Source organism: Megascapheus bottae, chromosome 3, assembly GCF_031878675.1.
Source record: "Megascapheus bottae isolate mThoBot1 chromosome 3, mThoBot2.hap1, whole genome shotgun sequence".
NCBI classification, from domain to species: domain Eukaryota; kingdom Metazoa; phylum Chordata; class Mammalia; order Rodentia; family Geomyidae; genus Megascapheus; species Megascapheus bottae.
The window spans coordinates 85,472,209-85,494,600 of record NC_143511.1 but is presented as its reverse complement, the minus strand read 5'-3'; the positions used below and the strand labels follow the sequence as shown (position 1 = coordinate 85,494,600).

At 47.3% G+C, this 22,392-nt stretch overlaps 1 protein-coding gene across 26 annotated transcripts in view; it reads right to left on the bottom strand.

The window, feature by feature from the left end:
- The window catches only part of Odf2 (outer dense fiber of sperm tails 2), a 40,154-nt gene that overhangs the window by 2,655 nt on the left and 15,107 nt on the right, over window positions 1-22,392 (bottom strand). For 11 of the 26 annotated variants that reach the window (XM_090330768.1, XM_090330759.1, XM_090330762.1 and 8 more), the window contains 14 exons: window positions 20,420-20,649; window positions 19,518-19,647; window positions 18,997-19,128; window positions 12,982-13,053; window positions 12,520-12,591; window positions 12,312-12,428; window positions 11,266-11,451; window positions 10,858-10,967; window positions 9,207-9,342; window positions 5,181-5,291; window positions 4,944-5,048; window positions 2,857-3,015; window positions 1,626-1,726; window positions 84-246 (listed from right to left, as the gene is read on the bottom strand). In XM_090330768.1, coding sequence (XP_090186894.1) covers window positions 84-246; window positions 1,626-1,726; window positions 2,857-3,015; window positions 4,944-5,048; window positions 5,181-5,291; window positions 9,207-9,342; window positions 10,858-10,967; window positions 11,266-11,451; window positions 12,312-12,428; window positions 12,520-12,591; window positions 12,982-13,053; window positions 18,997-19,128; window positions 19,518-19,647; window positions 20,420-20,649 — 1,824 coding nt within the window. Of the gene's footprint in view, window positions 1-83; window positions 247-1,625; window positions 1,727-2,688; window positions 3,016-4,943; window positions 5,049-5,180; window positions 5,292-9,206; window positions 9,343-10,857; window positions 10,968-11,265; window positions 11,452-12,311; window positions 12,429-12,519; window positions 12,592-12,981; window positions 13,054-18,996; window positions 19,129-19,517; window positions 19,648-20,419; window positions 20,650-22,392 lie in introns of those variants that run through there. The other 15 variants (XM_090330761.1, XM_090330769.1, XM_090330771.1 and 12 more) reach the window with 3 other exon arrangements.

Below are 22,392 nucleotides of genomic sequence, written 5' to 3'. Positions count from 1 at the left end.
CAGGAAACAGGTACTAAATACACCAATTTTCCAGGTAGGAGACTGTATCCCAGGCATACAGCATTAGGAGCACAGAGACTGACCTGCCGCCTGGCATCTTCAATGGCACCTTCCAGCTGCCTCGCCAAGGACCCACATTCTCGGGTTTTCTCCTCCAGCCGCAGCTGGGCCTGGTGGATTGCCTCTTCTCTCTTGGCAATCACCTGTAGGAACTCGACATTCTGGGCACTGGTCGCCTCCAGTTTCCTAGGTGAAAGCACAGAATCAGGCCCAGCACTAACGCAGTGCACTTGCTCCACCCAGCCAGGGGGCTGTGCCGCGACCTGGACTGGGCGGTTCTCATCACGCCAAGAGTCTCCAAGGAGCCGTGGGAGGAAAACAAAGCAAACTGCAGATCAGCAGGGCGGCCACGACACTGGGCAGCTGGAGCGGCTGGTCAGAGAAGAGTGTGAGTAAAGCAAAGAGCAGGTTTAGTGAGCTTGCACTGGCACTGAGCTGCATGTTCCTTGTCACATGGAATACTCTCGAAACAGCCCGAGAGTGGGGAGGCCACTGGCTTGACAAGAGCACAGCTGGCAGGTGTCAGCAAAACCCATCCCTTTGACTTCTGCTGTCCACTGATGCCACCCCACCTCAAGCAAAGGGCTGGAGCACTATGCCTGTCATGTGACAGCCTTGCAGTCGTAGCATCACCATTGCTTTTCCATTTAAGGAGCGTGGCACGTCTTTCTGAATATCAGCTGCATCTTCCATGCTAGCAACCACTTCCCACCGCCCTTGGGCTGCACTGGTTCCCTGAGCACTTTGAGCTGAGACCAGACCCTGCGGATTCCAGCTCTCCCTTTCATAGGGACCAAAGCTGACCTCGGGAAGACAGCCATAGGTTTAAGTCACAGCTTTGAGTGTTAGCTGCGTGATCTTGGGAAAACACCACCATTCCCCATCTCATACTCCTCACATTTAATATGAGGATAATACCAGCTAACACTGTATCTGTGAACCTGACTCAAGTATCTCTCTCCACCAGGTACTGTGCTAAGCCCCTTTTATAAATATCCTCTCATTGAAGCATCCCTACCTCAATTTCCCCTCATGATGATCAATTAAATGATTTATTCAAGGTCTACAATCAGTGGCAGAGGTGAGGACCCAAAGGCTTCCAATTCTGAAAGGTGTGCACCCCACTTCTACTGCCTCTAGCCCAAGAGTAAGTAACAGAGGGGCGTCAGACAGGAGGTCATGGAAACAGGGATTGGGAACAGGGGGATAGGCAAGTACCCATGTTGGTGGGTAGGACAGACAAGTACCCATGTTGTTATCTGCTTGTTCAAACCAGGGCCTGCTGTTTTGGTGGCCCAAGGATGCTACTGACACAGCAGTGCCTGAATGGTAGGTTGACCTCGGTCACAACATGGAGGATCAGCCCTCCAGGCTGAGATCCCCCTTTCCTTCTGCACAAAGCTTACCACTACAGTGGAAGTGCCTCTTCCTCTGAGGTCTGCCTAGCTCCTTCCAGGGCCTTGAGTCCCTCAAACACTTCCGGCACACTAAGCACAAAAGCAGCTTAGTGGCTGAAAGTCTCAGGTGCTAGGAAGAGGACAGAGATGGGACCAAGTGCCTCTAACCTCTCCAGTTCATCCACCTTCAGACTCAGCTGTTTATTTTCCTTCTGGGAAGCCTGATGTTTCTCTCTCGCCATCTCCAGCTTGTCCCCCTGATGTTCGATCTAAAATGACAGGAACATACACTGGTTTATGAAGGAATTTCTAGCAGGGAAAAATCCCGAAGGAGTTTTTCTCTTCTCCCAGTCATTCACACCCAGCCTAGAGGCACACGGTCCTCTGCAGATGTCCAAGCCCCAACCACCACCTGGACAGGAGAGCAGGCCCCAATCCAAAAGACTTCCCCACGCTGGAGGAGACAGACTGGAGGCTGAAGATCCTAGACCACGATGTTGTCTTGATCAGGAACGGCCGCATGGAGGCCCAGCTGGGATTGGAACAGAAATGAGAAGGCCAAAGCAGGTGATGGCCATGTAGAAGAGACCACAGAGTCTTCCCAATTATGAGGTTGGTACCATTAGTTTCATTCTACCCTTCTCAATCTGTAGACTTGATGTACGTGAGATGTTACTCAGAGGGTTGCTTTAGGCCAAGGCCTAAGGTGCCAGGGCTCCAAAGGCTCAGAGAATACCCTTTTAACAGAGCTGGTGACAAGGTAGGAGTCTGAGAGAACAAAAGCTTAGGTGAACTAGAGCGCTGATTGGGTCCCCCTCTCCCCTTTAATGCCTAGACACTTCTGTGACATTAGGGGAACGTTTTTAACCCCTCTCGCTCAAGGTCACACTGACTGACTCAGGATGTCCTTGACACCACTGACAGTAGGATGGTTCCAGCAACCAGAGGGAGACTGCTTCTGCAGAGGGGGCTGGTTGCTGTTGTCTCTCAGCACAGATTCTCACACAGTGGCTCTGTGAAGAGTAAGGAGAGGAGTTTAAAGCTACAAAAAGGTGATCACAAAGGAAAAGTGATGGCCGGGTATCTGCTGGGATCTCCAGTTTGTAGCTGTGGGTAGAAGCCGGCAAAGCCTAGAGCACTGGGAGAGGAGTTGGGTGGAAATAGCAGGAGGGCCCCAGGACTCCAGAGTGACGGTTTCTATAGCTATAATCACTTTGTGCGAACACAAGCATTTGGCACACCAGACTTTTATTTCACAGCACTGATGATAGCTCACTCCTTTCAGAAAGCGGCAGCCAAGAAAAAGGAAGTGGTCCTCCCTTGGGGGGCGTGCAGCTCATCTCGGTAAGCGGGCCCCTGCTCGGGCCAGGTCGTGGGACCCCTTCTGCCAGTCCCTTACCCGGCTGCGCAGGTCTGATATGATGGCTGTGAGGTCGATGTTCTTCCTCTCGTAGCCCTGCAGTTGGTCTTGGCACTCGGCCAGCTTAGCCTCCGTGATCTTGAGGATGTCAGGCAGCTGCTGTAGATCAGCCAGCTGGGACTGGAACTGCCGACGTGCCTGGAGCAGAAAGAGAAGCCCAACATGCGTTAAGGACCCATTGCTGATGAGCCAAGGCAGGGTCCAGCTCCTAGAAGTAGATCCTGGAAAACTTATAGGCTGCCACCAAGCAGCCATCTAGCAGCTGCTCTCTGGGGGATATGCCTGGGCTGCCCTTGACACCTGAGGCCATCCTTCATTTAATCAGTAATAACGGCAAGCACACTAAAACAATCTCCCATAACTCACCGATTTTGGACACCATACAAAATAGGTGTTATTTTTCTCATGTAAAGATGCTATGGAGCCAGAGCTAAAAGCTGAAAAGTTTAAGGTCTAGTTTATCTCCATAGCTACAGAGCTGTATATCACAGGGAAATAAGACATATCACCATCTTTGGCTTTACCTGCCTTGAAAGTTACTGTTAAGGTGATCTCACTGCTCTAGTCAACCAATCATCCTCCAAAAAATAAGGTTCTTGGGCCAGGAGTGTAGCCTAATGGTAGAATTTTCACCTAGTATGCAGGAAGCTCTGAGTTCAATTTCTTCATACCACATACACAGAAAATGCCAGAAGGGGGCCTGGGAGTTTGGTCTAGTGGTAGAGTGCTTGCCTACCATGCACAAAGACCCGGGTTTGATTTCTTGGTACCGCATACATAGAAAAAGCCAGAAGTGGTGCGCTGTGGCTCAAGTGGTAGAGCTCTAGCCTTGAGAAAGCCCAAGGACAGTGCCCAGGCCCTGAGCTCAAGCCCAGAACTGTCAAAAGAAAAAAGAAAAAGAAAAAGCCAGAAGGGGCACTGTGGCTCAAATGGAAGAGCATTAGCCTTGAACAAAAAGTGTCCAGGGACAGTGTCCAGGCCCTGAATTCAAGTCCCAGGACTGGCAAAATAAATAAAATATAATAATGTTTAGAAAAGGGATACATAGATTTTGTATTGCACAAAAATAGAGGGGGCCAGGAGTTTGGCCTAGTGGTAGAGTGCTTGCCTAGCATGCACAAAAACCCAGGTTTGATTCCTTGGTACCACATACATAGAAAAAAGCTGGAAGTGGTGCTGAGGCTCAAGTGGTAGAGCCCTAGCCTTGAGCCCTAGCCTTGAGAAAAGTCCAAGGACAGTGCTCAGGCCCTGAGCTCAAGCCCCATGACTTAGCAAAAAAAAAAAGTAAAAGGAGGGACAGGAATGTGACCTAGTGATAGAGTGGTAGAGTGGTTACCTAACATACACGAAGCCCTGGGTTCGATTCCAGGGTACCACATACACTGATCAAAAAGCCAGAAGTGGTCGGGGCCGGGAGTTTGGCCTAGTGGTTAAAGTGCTTGCCTAGCATGCATGAAGACCCAGGTTCGATTCCTCGGCACCACATACATACAAAAAAGCCGGAAGTGGTGCTGAGGCTCAAGTGGTAGAGCTCTAGCCTTGAGAAAGACCAAGGACAGTGCTCAGGCCTTGAGTTCAAGCCCCAGAACTTGCAATAAACAAACAAACAAGATATATAGATAAATGAAATGAAACAGGCAAGTCAAATACCTTGCCAACCAGTGGATGTGAATCCACTTGGATGTTTCAAACAACATTTAGGGGTTTTTTTTGAGTTTTGTTTTTTAAGGAAAGTGGAAGAAGAGAAAGAAATATAGGAAAGGGAGAAAAAAATAGATAAATCATGAGAAAGCCAGGCATGGTGGTGTGTGCCTATAATCCCAGCTACATGGAAGGTGAGGGTAACAGTCACAGATCATAGAATCACAATCAAAAAAATAACTAAAGCAAAACAAGCACTAGGGCAAGACTCTAGCAGTAGAACACTTGCCTTGGCCAAAATAAGAGGTGATGAGAGGAGGGAGGATAAAGGAGTAAGCGTTCACAGAGAAGTAGACGAGTCCCACGCATTCTCAGGGTACACAGATAAAACTCAAGAGGGAAGAGAGCAAGGGAGGGGGCAGTACCGCTTCAATCTCTTTGTTCATTTCGTCTTTAAGGATCTTGTTCTCTTTGTCACAGCGCTCTAGCTGAGCAGCCACTTCATCAGCTTCCAATCTGGTCTTCATCACCTAAGGAATAGAACCGCGTTGAATTCCCTAAGCCAGAGCTCCTGGCCCTTCCAGGTGGTGCCTGAATGAGAGCCCCAGGCCTGGCAGGGTAGAGAGGACATGACTGGAGGGGCCAGGCCACCGAAGGCCTACCTGGCTCTTATAGTTGTCAATCATCCCCTCATAGTTCTTCACCGACGCCTTCAGCTGCTGGACCTCTAGGTGGGCCTGGTTGAGCTTGTCCTCCATTGGGGCGAAGCTAGCCTATAATGGGTGGATCAGAACAACAATCAGCACATTTCCAAATCAAGAGTCTCTCCCTTTCAGTCTGCTCCCAGGAACTAGCAAAGGAAAAGCCCCTACTCTAATCGAGGCAGCAGTTTCCCTCAGGCTCAGAGACCCTTAATATAACCAATTAAGGTGAACAGAGATGCAATAAATGACCTTTTTTATTTCAAAAGCAATGCATTAGGGGGCCGGGAGCACAGCCTAGTGGTAGAGTGCTGGCCTAGCATGCACATAGCCCTGGGTTCGATTCCTTGGTATCATATAAGAAAAAGCCTGAAGTGGCACTGTGGCACTTTGGTAGAGTGCTAGCCTTGAGAAAAGTTAAAGGACAGAGTCCAGGCCCTGAGTCCAAGCTCCAGGACCAACAACAACAACAAAAAAGGAGGCAGAGTGGGGGTGTGGCCTAGTGATAGTATGCTTGCCTAGAATGCATGAAGCTCTGGGTTCGATTCCTGGAAGTGACATTGTAGCTCAAGTGGCAGAGTGCAAGCCTTGAGCAAAAAGTGTCCAAGGACAGTGCCTAGGCACTGAGTTTCAAGCCCCAGGACTGGGGGGGAAAAAAAAGCAATGCATAATCACTGAAGAAAGTGAAGAGCTATGATGCAGCTCAATGCTAGAATGCTGGCCTAGCATTGCATCCCCAGCAGTGAAGAAGTCAATAATGTTCTCTTTGAACTCAAGTCCTATAATGCAACAGAACAGTCACTTTAAAGGATCCAGCTTTAAAAGCTGAGTGCCACCAGTGGATCACACCTGTAACCCTAGCTACTCACGAGACTAAGATCTGAGGATCACAGTTAGAAGCTAGCTAGCTCAGGCAGGAAAATCTCTAAGACTCTTGTCTCCAATTAACAATCAAAAATACAGAAGTGAAGCTGTGGCTCTGGCTGCAGTGCGAAAAAATCTCTAGCAAAAAATCTCAGGGACAGAACCCAGGCCCTGAGTTCAAGCCCCATTAACTAGCATACACACAAGTTCAAACCTTTAAAAACAAATCTAGTTGGCACCAGTGGCTCACGCCTGTAATTTTAGCCGCTTAGGAAGCTGAGGATTCCACTTCACAGGCAGCCCAGACACAACAGGCCGTGAGACGATCCTTGAACTTTCCCACAAGCCTTGCACTTTACCACTTGAGCCACAGCTGTGCGCTTTCAGTTTTTAGGTTGTTATAACTGGAGGTAGGAGTCGCACAGGACTTTTTAGCCTGGGCTGGCTTTGAATTGTGATCCTCAGACCTCAACCTCCTGAGTAGCTAGGATGACAGGTGTGCGCCACCAGCGCCTGGCTAACCTTCACTTCTTCATGTATCTGTAATAGATTGTTTGTTTGTTGTTGGTGGTGGTGGTAGTGGTCACGGGGCTTCAACTCTGAGCCTGGGTGCTGTCCCTAGCTCTTCAGCTCAAGGACACCACCCTACCCCTTGAGCCACAGCCCCATTTCTGATTTTCTAGAGGTTAATTGGAGATAAGAGTCTCTTGGACTTTAGTGCCCAGGCTACCTTTGAACCTCGATCCTCAGATCTCAGCTTCCTGAGTAGCTGGGATTATAGGCATGAGCCACCTCACCTGGCCTGCTCTCTTGTTTGAGTGAGGCAAGGGATGGAACCTAGACTCAGTACATGTTAATAAGCAGATATTCTATTATTGACTATACCTCAGTTTCTTCTGTAATGTTTTAAATTTGTACACTGAGCATGTTTAATTGGTATTTATGCTATCCAAGAAAATATACTTCCTAAACATGGCACAGTGCCTCACGCCTGTAATCCCAGCTGCTTAGGAGGTTGAGATCTGAGGATCAAGGTTCAAAGCCAGCCCAGGCACTAAAGACTATGAAACTCTCATCTCCAATTAACCTCTAGAAAATGGGAAGTGGGGCTATGGCTCAAGGGGTGGGGCGGTACCCTTGAGCTAGCTCAGGGACAGCTCCCAGGCACAGAGTTCAAGCCACACAATGGGGGAGAGAGGGAGGCAGATGATATACTTCCTAGACATTTAAAATGGCTGCACTGTATTACCCTACAAAGGTGTGCCAGTTGGTCATTAATCTCTAAGAATTAGAGATTACAAAGCTACATCAACTGGAGTACAATAAGAGACTACTGTCACACTCCCCACCAGAGTAGCTAAAATAATAAAAGAGAATACCAAATGTAGCCAAGGAGACATGAACAACTGCTACCTATCACTAGTGTGAGTGCAAGCATGGACTTCTACTCTACTGTCTGGTTCACCTGGAAATTCTACTTCAAGGTATGTAACTGACCAAACACACCAACTGCGTGTATCAAAAGATGCTCACAACAGCACTGTGGGATAGCTCAGCTCACAGACAGTAAAATGGGTAAAAATCATGGTAGTTTATTCCTATTATGCCACAGGACTGAGGAGGAATAAACTAAATACACACGGATGGCTTAAACAGCTGCTGATTTACTCAGTATGGTCTTGTACAGCCACACTTAAAAGTCAATTGTCTGGGGCTGGGAGTCTGGCCTAGTGGTAGAGTGCTTGCCTAGCATGCACAAAGACCCGAGTTTGATTCCTTGGTACCACATACTTAGAAAAAAATGGAAGTGGTGCTGAGGCTCAAGTGGTAGAGTTCTAGCCTTGAGAAAAATCCAAGGACAGTGCTCGGGCCCTGAGCTTATGCCCAGGACTGGCAAAAAAAAAAAAAAGCAATTGTCTGGTCTGGGAATGTGACTTAGTGGTAGAGTGCTTGACTAGCATCCATGAAGCCTTGGGTTCGATTCCTCAGCACCACATAAACAGAAAAAAAGTGGCACTGTGGGCTCAAGTGGTGAGTGCTAGCCTTGGGAAGCTCAGGGAAGCCAGGCGTGGTAGATCACACCTGAAATCCTAGCTACTCAGGAGGCGGCTGAGATCTGAGGATCAAGGTTCAGTGCCAGCCCAGGCACAAAAGGACCTGAGACTCTTATTTCCAATTAACCACTAGAAAACAGGAAGTGGGGATTTGGCTCAAGGGTAGGGCAGTAGCCTTGAGCTGAAGAGTTCAGGTATAGCACCCAAACAGAGTTCAAGCCCCATGATTTCCCCCCCCACCCCGCACCAAAAAAAAAGCTTAGGGACAGTGCCTTGGCTCCAAGTTCAAGCCCCAGGACTAACAAAAAAGAAAAAAAAATGTACAGAGCTGTGTGTAAAGGTCAAGCAAACTGATCTATGATGACGTGAGTTAGAAGCAGGGGGCTAGTTACCAGAAGAGGTCACCAGGGTATGGGTAAAGTTCAAGCAGAGTGATCAACAAACTGTAATGACCTCATAAAAACTAGTTTCAATACCCGGGTTTGATGCCTTGGTACCACATACATAGAAAAAAGCCAGAAAAAAGCCAGAAGTGGTGCTGTGGCTCAAGTGGTAGAGCTCTAGCCTTGAGAAAGCCCAAGGACAGTGCTTAGGCCTTGAGTTCAAGCGCCAGGACTGGCAAAAAAAAAAAAAAGAAAAAAAGGAAGTAGACTCCTTCTAAGTCCCTGTTTCCTTATTATTTTTTGCAGTGCTGAGGATCAAACCCTGGGCATTCATACTAGGCAAATACTGTCCCTACTGAGCTCTATTTTCACCCAAATTCTTTACTCTTGTCAAATAAATATCAACACATTGGAGAAGCCAAGAAGCTGTTTACACTAGTGCTTGCTCCATTCTGTGGGCACAGGCTGAACGTACTTGTCGATCATTTCATGCACGTTACCACATCCTTACCAGGTCCTCCTTTCTTCCCTGTTGTGGAATTTGCAGGAATAAACAACCTAAGGTCTCACCCAGGACCCCTCGATCACTCAAGAGCATTCTCCTTTCATCAAACTGTTACCATCAGGCCACAAAGACCTCTCATTTGCTGTTCTCTACCCACTTGCTCTCCTATCAGCCTACAAACCTTCAGCCTCTCGTTCTCAAGCTTGAATGCAGAATATTCAGCGGTCTGCCGGTGCAGTCTCTCCACCAGGCTATCGCGGTCTTCCCTCATCTTCTCCTCCAAGGTTTGTTGCTGGTTTACAAGATCTGTCACCCGGCTGGATGGTCACAAAGTAAAGGGGGATGAAAGTCAGTGTACCTCTACAAAGCATCTATGATTTAATCCTAGGTGATGATAAATTATGGTGTGTCCATTCTGCTCTCCCCAGGACAGCAGCACACTCCATGAAAACAAAGATGGGTCACACTGTTCCCGGTCCCTTGAACCTGCTAGTTCTTTGCCCCTTGGGTCTTGGTATCAGAATAAATTCTTCTGGAATCTTTCCCACTCTCAGGCTGGTGGTCAAGAGATTATTGCCCAAGCATTCCTCCTAAACTAGACACCTGACACACCAGGGCTTCTTTGTTTCCGCAGCAGAGGGCACAGACAAGAATTTCAACGAAGAGGCAAAGAAGTCAACTGCAGAGCTGGCTACGCACCCTGCTTTTCTTCCCTTTTTGGAGCCCCAGTCTCAGATGCCTCAGACCTATCACAAAACTTTCATCCAGTCTGTGATTTCAGTATTTTTTAAATTATTTATGATACTGAACATACTAAGGCAAGCACTCTGCCACCAAGCCACATCCTTAGGTAGTCTCTCAGTACCATTCAATTACAAGACCACCATTCAACATAGCTATGTGTGTCTGTGTGTGTATAATATTACACATATATATGTTTCTATGTATGTATGTATGTATGTATGTATGTAGCACTGATGGAGCCCAAGCAAACATTTTACCTGAAAAACTAATCATCTTTCAACAAAATTCAAACTTCCCCTCCCCTGTACATCTTTTTCCAGCCACCCTTCTCATCTGAGCTATATATTCTCTCCCTATAATGTTCTGTGTTCTCCCACTAGAGGAAGACACAGTAGCTTCTCAGCTGCTGTTGAATACAACAGACAATTCCTCAGGGACTACTTTCTTGACCTGTAACCATGCTTAGCCCTAGGAGTTGTGTGTCTCCTGGTGTAGTCCCTTTCATCTTTTTATAGCTGCTCCCCCTTTTTTTTGGCCAGTCCTGGGGATTGAACTTCTGGCTTTTTCTATGTATGTGGTACCAAGGAATTAAACCTAGTGCTTCATGCATGCGAGTCAAGCACTCTACCACTAGGCCACACTGCCAGCTATCTTTAGCCTTTTTAATGCTGGAGCCCTCTTAGGGGCAGACAGCTAGTATGTTGGAGAAGCTCCCTGTTATAGTTTTAGAATGAAGGGATGAATGTGACTAACACTGAAAATTATCAAATGGTCACTGCTGACAGCTCACTAGTGGCACGAAAGGTGTGAGTTCAGTCACCTTCAACCTAGAGGCCTCTATTCAGCTGCCACACCTGATGGGGTCAGAAAACACACGACAGGGACTATCAGTCAGTCTACCATCTCCCAAGGAGTGAATATGCCTCCACACTGTGGAGACTCTGCCCAGCTCTAAGCAGAGCCAAGCTGAGGGCGGCCTGCATCAAACAAGGAGAGACCACAATAGCCTGGTAAACCCTGAGACCTTAGAGTACAAGGTGCCTTCCACTCGACCCTCAATTGGCCTTCTCTTCTAATATGAGACGTACTCGTTTAGGACAATAATTTCCAGCTCGAGGTCTCCTTTGTCTTTCACAACCTGGTTGTAACGGCTCCTCCAGGATTCCAGGGTGGATAGAGCTTCAGCAACATAAAGATCCTGGAACACAGGACAGCAGGTACATCAGCTGATGTTGACACCCAGGCTTCAGAACATGAGGCTGGACTCACCTAAGCACCCCAACCCTAACATCTGGGCCTCCCCCTGCCTGTAGCAGCTCTCTGGTAGAGAGCACTAGGACACAGTGGGAGCCCATCCAGTTCCCACTGCCAGCCTTCTAGTAGCACAGGCATTCTGTTTATAAATTCTGAGTCACTGCCCCTTTTCCAGTGCATTCAGCCTTTCTACAACCATGTCCCTCTGGTCTAGTCTACCCGTCAAGCATTAAGCCTGTTACCTTGTCGGCGAGTTGCACGTGTAGCTGTTCGGCATACTCCTCGCTTTTCTCAGCTCGCTCCTTCTGGGCTCGGATGGCCTTCTTCAAGGTTTCTTTATCACGGTCTCCCTTTTGCTTCAGTTCCTTGAGCTGTTCCATGATGGCTTCCACTTCTGCCTTATGCTGGTTTCCACTGCGCTCTAGGTTCTAAGAAGGGAAAGGGGGAAGCAGACAAGGATAGAGAGATAAGCAAAGTCAGGCCATGGCTCATGCTTGTAATCCTCGCACTCAGAAGGTTGAGATCTGAGGATCATGCTTCAAAGCCAACCTGGGCAGGAAAGTCTAACCACCAGAAAACCAGAAGTGAAGCTGGGCACTGTGGCTCATACTACTCAGAAGGCTGAGATCTGAGGATCACAAAGTTCAAAACCAGCCCGGACACTAAACAGTCTGTGAAACTCTTATCTCCGATTAATCACCAGAAAACTTTAAGTGGTACTGTGGCTCAAGGGGTAGGTTGGTAGCCTTGAGCTGAAGAGCTTAGCGACAGCACCCAGGTCCAGAGTTCAAGTCCCACAACTGACAAGAAAAAAAAAACCAGAAGTGGTGCTGTGGAAGAGTACTAGTCTTGAGAAAGAAAGAAAGGAAGCAAGCAAGTAAGGAAAGAAAGAAGGAAAGAAAGAAAGAAAGAAAGAAAGAAAGAAAGAAAGAAAGAAAAGCAAGTGGAGAGGGTGAGAGGAGGAGAAAAGAAGGCGAGGGACAGGAGATTAGGTCATGAGCTGCATGATGGCTACTCTGATGTGAACAAAAACCGGAATCACCTCAGCCTCATGTAACCAGTGGGAATCTATGGCCTTCCCTCTGGTAGACAGGTAAATTGAGGGCCTAAAGGACTGACAGTCCTCCATTAACCTAGACTCTCTCCATCAGACAAGGTCTTTGGCAGCAGCTGTTCCATAAAGCTCCAGGGTACACCTCCTTGGATGTATTCCCCTAAGGCCAGCCCGATCCCCTTGGATGACCAAAAGCCCACCTCTGACTTCCTCAAAGTAAGAACCAGTAGGTACCTTGATCTGCATGCACAGGCGACTGTTCTCAGCTTCTTTGCACCGAAGCTGTGCCTGCAGGTGCCCACGCATGGACTCCATGGACTTCGAAAGCTCAGATGCTGTCTTTGCTTGAGCCTTGGGAGAAACACAGAAAGTAATAGAGCTGGTACTAGAGGCCAGCTCTGCCATACCCACTGTATTCTACTGATAGAAGGTGCAAGAGTACCTTTTCACACTGTATCTCTTGGAGGAGCTCTTCCACCTCCTTGTCCTTGTCTTGCAGCAGTAACAGCAGGCGCTGGAGAAAATACACTCATCAACCCCATGGGACAGGCAAAAAAGCCCATCCCTGGAAAGAGAGAAGCAGGATTTCCCTGAGGTCCCACATAACACAGGAACTACTAACCTACAGCACAAAGACGTAAGTGGGAAGTACTTAACATATAATAATTAAAAGCAGAAAAAAAATTAAACACCAGACAATGTTTTGCAATTTAAGAGCCGAATGACTTACAACTCCTCATGCCCTTTACTTTTCTAGTAGAGTGAACGGGCAGGACAGGAATGCCAAGCAATTCTACAGGTCATGGAAGTACCATAACAGAAATGCCAGAGCAGGTGCCAGAGCACCGGGGCCTCCCCTCAGCCACCTGAACACACTAGAGCCAGCAGGGGGCAATGAGGTTACCGCTTTCTCTGAGTCCGCCTCTGCCAGCCGTTTCAGTAAAGCACCTTGTTGCTCCATTAGTCGATCAGAATCCTTCAGAATGTGAGGAGGAACCAAATCATTAGATATCAACCCAGATCCTACATTAGCAGTTCATACAGAAACCTTATCATGAAATGATTGTAATGTTCAAATTTCTCAAAACCAGCTACACTTAACAGTTTAATGATGGCCCTTCCCATTTTTTATCTATGCATTAATACAGAGCCACATCCAAAGGAAAATACTCTGTAGTACATAATTTTAGTGTAATTTTCAGTCGTGGGGGTCTGAACTCTGGGCCTGGACATTGTCCCTGAGCTCTTCAGCCCAAGGCTATCGCCCTATCCCTTGAACCACAGTTCCACTTCTGATTTTCTATAGTGGTTAATTGGAGGTAAGAGTCTCATGGACTTCTGTGCCCAGGCTGGCTTTGAACCAGATCTCAGATCTCAGCCTCCTGAGTAGTTGGGCCTGCATTGTAACTTTTTGTATGTATATTACTGGGGATTGAACTCAGAGCCTCATGCTTGCTTAGTCAGGTGCTCTACCATGTTTGGCCATGTTTCCAGGCCTTTATTTATTTATTTATTTATTTATTGCCAGTCCTGGAGCTCAAACTCAGGGCCTGGGCAGTGTCCTTGGACACTTTTTGCTCAAGGCTAGCCACTTGGGCCACAAGGCCATTTCTGGCTTTTTCTGTGTATGTGGTACCAAGGAATTGAACCAAGGCAAGCACTCTACCATTAGGTTATAGTCCCTGCCCTTCCCAGGCCTTTTTCATTAGTTTTTTATTTTTAACTTTTTGCCAGTCCTGGGGCTTTAACTCAGGGCCTGGGCACTGTCCTTGGGTTTTTCTCAAGGTTAGTGCTCTACACCTTGAGCCACAGCACCATTTCCAGCTTTTTTCTGTGTATATAGTATCAAGGAATTGAAGCCAGGGCTTCATGCACGCTAAAGCAAGCACTCTACCACTTGGCCACACTCCCGGCCTAGTGGAGTTTTTCAGTTAAGGTTTTGAGCTTTTTGGGACTTGGACCATGATTCTACTATCTCAACCTCCCTCATTGCTGGCCATTATAAACACAAACCACACCCGATTCAGCTTGTTTCAAACAGTGTCTTTTTTTTTCCTTCCCCTGGTTCTGGGCTTTGAATTCTGGGCCTGGGCACTACTATCTGCTCAAGGTTACCACTCTACCATCTGAACTACAGCACTGAAATAGCTTGATTTTTAAAGACAGAATTACTATTGAGATACAAATGTAGATAGATGTAAGCCAGGCACAGTGGCTCACTCCTGTAATCCTAGCTACTCAGGAGGCTGAGATCTGAGAATCCCAGTTCAAAGCCAGCCCTGGCACAAAGGACCTAAGATTCATCTCCAATTAACTTCTAGAAAACCAGAAGTAGGGCTTGGGTAGGTCATGGGGCTTGAACTCAGCCTAGACGCTGTCCCTGAGCTCTTCAGCTCAAGGCTATTGCCCTACCCCTGGGCCTGGGCACTGTCCCTGAGCTCTTCAGTTCAAGGCTACCATCCCACCCTTGATCCACAGCACCACTTCTAGTTTTCTAATGGTTAATTGTAGATAAGAGTCACTTAGGGGCCAGGAGTTTGGCCTAGTGGTTAAAGTGCTTGCCTAGCATGCATGAAGACCCGGGTTCGATTCCTTGGTACCACATACATAGAAAAAAGCCGGAAGTGGTGCTGAGGCTCAAGTGGTAGAGCTCTAGCCTTGAGAAAGTCCAAGGACATTGCTCAGGCCCTGAGCTCAAGCCCAGGACTGGCAAAAAAAAAAAAAAAAAAAAGAGACACTTAGTCTTTAGTGCTTGACCTGGCTTTGAACTGTGATACTCAGATCTCAGCCTCCTGAATAGCTAGGATTACAGGCATGAGCCACTGTGCCCAGCTTACATGTGATTCTTTTTTATTCTGGGCCATTTGTGGGATTTGAACTCAGGGCCTGAGCTCTGTCCTTGAACTTTTCTCAAGGCTAGAGCTCTACCATTTGAGCCACAGCACCACTTCCAGCTTTTTCTATGTATGTGGTACCGAGGAATTGAATCTGGGCCTTCGTGCAAGCACTCTACCACTATGCCAAACTCCTGGTCCCACATGTGATTCTTATATCCAATTAACCACCAGAAAACCTGAGGTGGTACAGTGGCTTAAAATGGTAGAGCATTAGCTTTGAGGACAGAAGCTCAGAGTAAGCCCAGGCCCCGAGTTCAAGCTCCATAACTGACAAAAAAGAAAAGCCAAGAGATGAAAAACATGGACAAGAGCTGTCAGGCACCCAGAGACTGACATCTAGACACCAAAACTCCCTCAATAATCTTGTCACCCCATGTGTACAACCACAAGAAGCCTATCACAATCCCCACATTATGGGTAAGGGACCAGGGCTGGGATGGTGAAGACAAGCTGACTAAAGCCACACAGCAGGAAACGACTGAGCTAAGCCATACATGTATGTCTGTATGTTCAATATATTTATATAAATTCAAAGGCTCCCTTCTAAGATAGATAGAGATAAGATCATCACCAAAGGAAATAAGCTATTTTATTATACAGTCAAGGTTTTTCTCTCAAAGCTGAGATTCCTCAGCGTTACACCACTTATTAATTTTTTCTTTCTGAAATTACATCTCTTTCTGTACCCGAGGATCATCTTAAACTCAATCTTCTTGACTCAGCCTTCTCAGTGCTAGGATTACAGGTCTGTGCTACCTCACCTACCTATATATTGTTAAGTTTTGATTTGTTTTTAAATTGTATTTTGTCAGGATAACATACACAAGGGTTATAGGTAGATTCATCAAGTAGTGGGTACATTACTTCTTGAACATTGATACCCCTTTTCTTCATGGTTTTTTGTCTACTTTCCCTCCCTCAACCCCTCCTGTAAGTTTTTTATTTTTATTTTTTTTTTAATTCTTTTTTATTGTAATTAGTGAAAGGGTTACATGATATTTGCCAGATAGAAGGTGTATTAATTCACATACATTGATACCCTTTCACATGTCTTGGTACCCATTTCCCTCCCCCCCCCCCAGTTTGTTTTTTTTTTTTTTAATAAGGAAAGGTTGATGGAGTTTAACAGAATTTCAAGCGCACCAGGCACTGGTGGCTCATGCCTGTAGTCCTAGATGCTCAGGAGGCCCAGGCAGAAAAGTCTATGAGACTCTTGTCTTCAATAAACTATTCAGGAAAAGCAGGAAACTGGGCTATGGCTCAAGTAGTAAAGTAGTAGCCTTCAGTAAAAAGCTATGGGACAGGGCCGGGAGTTTGGCCTAGTGGTTAAAGTGCTTGCCTAGCATGCATGAAGACCCGGGTTCGATTCCTCGGTACCACATACATAGAAAAAAGCCAGAAGTGGTGCTGAGGCTCAAGTGGTAGAGCTCTAGCCTTGAGAAAGTCCAAGGACAGTGCTCAGGCCCAGAGCTCAAGCGCAGGACTGACAAAAAAAAAAAAAGCTATGGGACAGGGCTCAGGCTCAAAGTTCAAGTCCCAGGATTAGGGGGAAAAAAAAGCCAAAACTAAGGTCATTTTAAGCCAGTAGACTCTGAATTCAAGGCCAGTATGACAAAGTGAGACACTTACCTTAAAAACAAAACACAAAAGAGCTGGGAGTTAAACGGGTGCCAATGGTTGCAGCGGTGGAAGGCTCATGCAAGAGAATCATGTTTGCCCGTGTGAGCTACCATGTGAGTTGCAGGACAGCCTCAAGCACAGAGAAATGCTTTCTTTCTTTTAAGTGTGTGCGTGTGTGCGTGTGTGTGTGTATAAATTTGTCTTTTTTGGTACTGGGAATGAAACCTACACCGCTGCACTGCTAAGTAAGCGCTTTGCCATTGAGCTACATCCCAACCTGCTTTTTTTATAAAATTTGTGCTGGATTTTTGGCTTCAACTCGGGACCTCTCATTCTCATTTGGCTTTACTCAGTGCTGGCTCTCTGATATTTGAACCACACCTGCACTTTTCTAGCTTTTTGCTAGTCAACTGGAGGTAAATCTCTTGAATTTGTCTATTCTGGTTGCTTTGAACTGGATCCTTAGATTTCAGCATCCTTGGTAACAACAACATGTGGCTCTTGTAAGCCTCTCAACAACAAAACCCCAGACATGTAGATTATACAAAATAGTGACTATATGTAGTAATGTATACTATACTAGAAAACCGCTCCAACAGATCTCAAGTGGTCTCACCACAAAGTATATGAGTAACATATATAAATTAGCTTGATGGAGTTGTTCCATAATACAACTATTTTAAAACATGCTTATTTTTTTGGGTCTTGTAGTCAGCTGTGGGGCTTAAACTCTAGGCCTGCGCACAGTCCCTAAGCTCTTTAGCTCAAGGATAGTACTCTACCACTTGAGCCATAGCAACACTTCCAGATTTCTGGTGGTTAGAGATAAGGGTTTCACAGAGCTGGGAGTCTGGCCTAGTGATAAGCTTCAACTACTTGAGTTAAAACTCTGGTATCAGGAAAAAGTTAATTTAAAAGGGGGGGAAAAAAGGGCTGGGAGCTTACTCTAATGGTACAGTGCTCATCTAGCATATATGAAGCCCTGGGTTCAATTGCTCAATACCATGTTCACAGAAAAGGCCAGAAGTGGTGCTGTGACTCAAGTGGTAGAATGCTAGCTTGAGCAAAATGTGTCCAAGGACAGAGTGCATGCCCTGAGTTCAAGCCCCAGGACTGGCAAAAAAAAAAAAACACAAAAAAACAACTGCAATTAAATTCAAGGTCTTGCCTGGCGCAGGTAGTTTACTATAATCCTACCTACTCGGGAGGCTGAGACCTGAGGATCACAGTTTGCAGCCAGCGTGGTCTGCCTTCAAGAGTCCATGAGACTCTTGTTTCCAATAAAAACTACTCACAAAAAGCTACAAGTGGGGCTGGGAGTTTGGCCTAGTGGTAGAGTGTTTGCCTGGCATGTACAAAGACCCGGGTTCAATTCCTCGGCACCACATACATACAAAAAAGCCAGAAATGGTGCTGTGGCTCAAGTGGTAAAGCTCTAACCTTGAGAAAACCCAAGGTACTCATGACCAGAACTGGCAAAAAAAAAAAAAGTCACAAGTGGCATATAGCTCAACTAGTAGAGTATTAGCCTTGGGCAAAAGCAGCTCAGGACTCAAGAGTTCAAGCCCTAAGACCAGCAAAAATAAAAAAATAAACTGAAGGGCCAGGAGCATGGCCTAGTGGTAGAGTGCCTGCCTAGCATGCATGAAGCTGCGGGTTTGATGCCTTGGTACCACATACATAGAAATAAGCCAGAAGTGGTGCTGTGGCCCAAGTGATAGATAGCTAGCCTTGAGAAAAACTCAAGGACAGTGGCTAGGTCCTGAGTTCAGGCCCTAGGACTGGCAAAAAGAAATAAACTCAAGGTCCTGTGCATGCTAACCAGGACTCTCTGAGCTACACCTTTCCCTTTTTAGTCCTGTGCATGCTAACCAGGACTCTCTGAGCTACACCTTTCCCTTTTTAGTCCTGTGCATGCTAACCAGGACTCTCTGAGCTACATCTTTCCCTTTTTCAAGTTTTATTTTGAGATAAGGGCCTGGCTTTAGAAAATTAAGTGAAATCACCCAACTGGTGGTGGTCACCAGCCATTACCAATTTTTCTGCATACCAAAAAACACAGGTCTGTGCCAGGAATGGTGGTTCACAATTGTAAACATTGCACTAGAGAGGCTAAAGGAAGAGGAAAAGGTGTTCAAGGCCAGCCTGGGGCTAGAGTAAGCTTGAAGACAAAGTGGGCTACAGAACAAGGTATTTCACAAAGCAGAAAGAAAAGCTGGCAGATTCTGAACATGTCCTTCTGCCCTGTTAAGTGTGTACAGGCTGAGCCCCTTCCTCGGCTCCCCAAAGCTGCCCCAAGACCCTGACTTGGCTTCAACAAGACACACTCTCCCTTGGCTCCTCAGGTCAGACCCTGATAGACTGGCAGGAAGACAGTGTGGAGGGCTGGAACCAGCGCTCACCTCTTTGCAGTGCTGCTCCCTCAGCAGGTCTCGGAGGGTACGGTTGGTCTCCTCAAAGGTGCTCAGCTTCTGCAGGAGAAGTTCCTTCTGCCTTGTAAGGGTGTTGATGTCCGTGCAGGTCATTTGTTTCTCCTGGAAGACAAGCACGTCTTACACAGAGCAGGAAACCAAGAAGAACTTGAGAGGCACCGATGCCAGGAAGCCCAGGCTGAAAAAGCTGGGCCAACAGGGTCAAGAGCAGGCTTCCCAGAAGAGGCGAGGACAGACGGTGACTCCTGGTAGCTCGAATCAACCACATGCCTTGACTCACTGTGATTCGGGGCGACCCATGATGAGGTCTCATCACATGCCCTGGCTACAAGAGGTCATCTTCAAGGGTCAAGGCCCAGGAAGTGAGAGTGGGGGGTGGGGACAGAGAAGTTAAGTGTGCCCTCCCCCAGCCTAGAGATGTCATAAAGTCAGTCTGATGACTGCGTAAAGCCCCCAGACCCCACCCCCGCCCATCCCTAGCCACCACTTACAGTTTTTAACTTGCCGATGGTATCCTTCAAGGCCATTACTTGTTTTGCAGCAGCGGCCCCATCCATTTCAGCCTCTACCAGTTTAGACATGAGGCACTCCTTCTCCTGCTGGAGGTGTTTCTTCTGAAGCCTGGGGCCAGAAAGAACAGGCCCCGTGAGCCCTTATAGGCCCCTTCCTGCTTAGAGCTCTGCCTCCCGCCTCACAATGCCCTGCCAGACTCCCTCCTGCCAGGGAACAATGGGAAGATGGGCGGGGAAGGCCCGAATGGGCCCAGTGGTCTTCCAGAAGGAGGTAGGCCACAAATCCTATCTGCTTGGACACCAGAGCACAGCCTCCAAAACAGAGGACATGACGCTACCTGCCGCCCTGCTTGTCTCAAGACAGCTGCCAGCATCCCTCCACCCCCAACGTGGCCTCATTCTCTTCAGAGCTGCTCCCCCTCTACACTACAGCCAAGCCTGGGTCATACTACCACCCTATTTTAAATTCCTTCCATCACTTCAAAGCACCCCCAACCAGGCTTCAGGATAGCTCAGACACACAGTATTTACCCACAAGACCCTGGGTCCCACAACTATCACCAACGCACAAAAATAAAAGTGTTCCCACACGCCACAGTGGCTGATAAGCACCCACTTCCTACACCACGTCACTTTCCACAGCTCTGGAGCAAAGCCACCCCACCCTTTCCACAAGAGCCGGCTGACAAGAGCCTGTGTCTGGCAGGACTTCTCTCAATGTTTCTTTCTGAAGGAGATCTTTTCCCACCATGCACCCCACCTCCGTGAGATCCTCTACGAATCAGTGTGACTTGGTGCCTCCTACAGATATCCATCCCTTCCCAGGGCTTGGACACTGGGCCAAGGACTCAAGTCTTTTGGGGCCACACAGGGGTCCTTACATGGTGAAGTCCTTCTCCTCCTTGATGCGCTCGATATTGTGCCTCAACACTGTGTTCTCATGCTCCGTTTCGGCTAGCTCATGGGCCACCTCCTCCAGCTCCTCCTTTCGCTCCTCCAGGAACCTTTTGGCCATCTGGCGCTCACCTTTCTGCATCTTGACCTGCGCAGGACACGTGGGCAGGACCACTAAGGAGAGGCTTTCCTTCGAAGCCACACTGGTAGGCCCAAGCTGTGGACCAAAAGGTCCCTCCAATTGAGAGAAAGGTACAGGCTTTGTGCCAGGGCCTTATTGGCTCAAGGGCACCGTCTTGGTGAATCCTCATAAACACTGACTCTCCAGGAAGAAACTACTACTATCCTAATGTGCAGGCGAGAAAACTAAGTAGAGAGCCTGAGAGACTTGCTAGTTGAAGATGGAGCCAGGTGACAACTGTGGTTCAGTTGGCATGCCACAGGAGGCAAGATGTCACATAAAGGCCCTATACATTGGGCTATGGGACAGGAGGGACTGTTGCTAGGCAGCCAGCCCTAGTCCCTCTGGGAGGGTCCTGAGACCTCCAGTACAGAGTGGAGGGTTAAAGACATAGGGCAAAGCTGGGCACTGGTGGCTCATACCTGTAATCCTAATAACTCAGGAGGCTGAAATCTGAGATCATGGTTCAAAGCCAGCTCAGACATGAAAGTCTGTGAAACTCTTATCTCCAATTAACTACCAGAAGTAGCACTGTGGCTAAAAGCAGTAGAGTGCTAGCCTTGAGTGAAAGCAATCAGGGACAGCATCCTGGCCCTGAGTTTAAGTCCCATAAAATGACACAGCACAAAGTGAGGAAAGGGGTGACATTGTTCTTGATTTATGTAGCTGTAACCCCTCTGTACATCACCTTTATAATTTTTTTTTTTTTTTTTAAGTCAAGGACCGGGAATTTGGCCTAGTGGTAGAGTGCTTGCCTAGCATGCATGAAGACTAGGGTTCGATTCCTTGGTACCACATACATAGAAAAAGCCGAAAGCGGTGCTATGGCTCAAGTGGTAGAGTACTAGCCTTGAGAAAGCCTAAGGACAATGCTCAGACCCTGAGTTCAAATCCTGAGACTGGCAAAAAAAAAGTCAAGCAGGGTAACAGTGGCTCATGACAATCCTAACTACTGAGGAGGCTGAAATGTGAGGATCACAGTTCAAAGCTAGCCCAGCAGAAAAGTCCCCATGAGACTCATTTCCAACTAACTACTCAAAACCCACAAGTGGCACTGCAGTTCAAAGTAATAGAGCACCAATGTTGAGCAAAACATCTCAGGAACAGCACCCAGGCATCATGACAGACAAAGAAATAAGGGATGGAAACGTGGCTTAGTGGTAGACTTGCATGGTAGCATGCATGGAACACTGGGTTTGATTCTTCAGTATCACTTAAACAGAAAAAATCAGAAGTGGTGCTATGGCTCAAGTGGCAGAGTGCTTGCCTTGAGCAAAAGCCACCCAGGGAAAATGCCCAGGCCTTGAGTTCAAACCTCAGAACTGCCTAAGCACATAAATAAATACATACATAAGCCAGGCACCGTGGCTCAAGACTATAATCCTAGCTACGTAGGAGGCTAAGATCTGAGAACAGCACTTCAAAGCCAGCCCAGTCACGAAACCAAAGTCCATGAGACTCATCTCCAACTAACCACCAGAAAACTGGAAGTGGCGTTGGGACTAGAGTGCTAGCCTTGAACTGAAGAGCTCAGGCACAACGCCCAGGCCCAGACAGAGTTCAAGACCCATGACCAACCAATAAAAAAAAATGTGAACTTAAACCAGGCACTGGTGGCTCACATTTATAACCTAGTTACTCAGGAAGCTGAGATTTAATAAGGTTCACAGTTCACAGCCAATGCAGGCAGAAAGGTCTGTGAGACTCATCTCCAATTAACAATCAGAAAACTAGAAGTAGTATTGTAGCTCAAAGAGACAGAGCTCTAGCCTTGAAGGA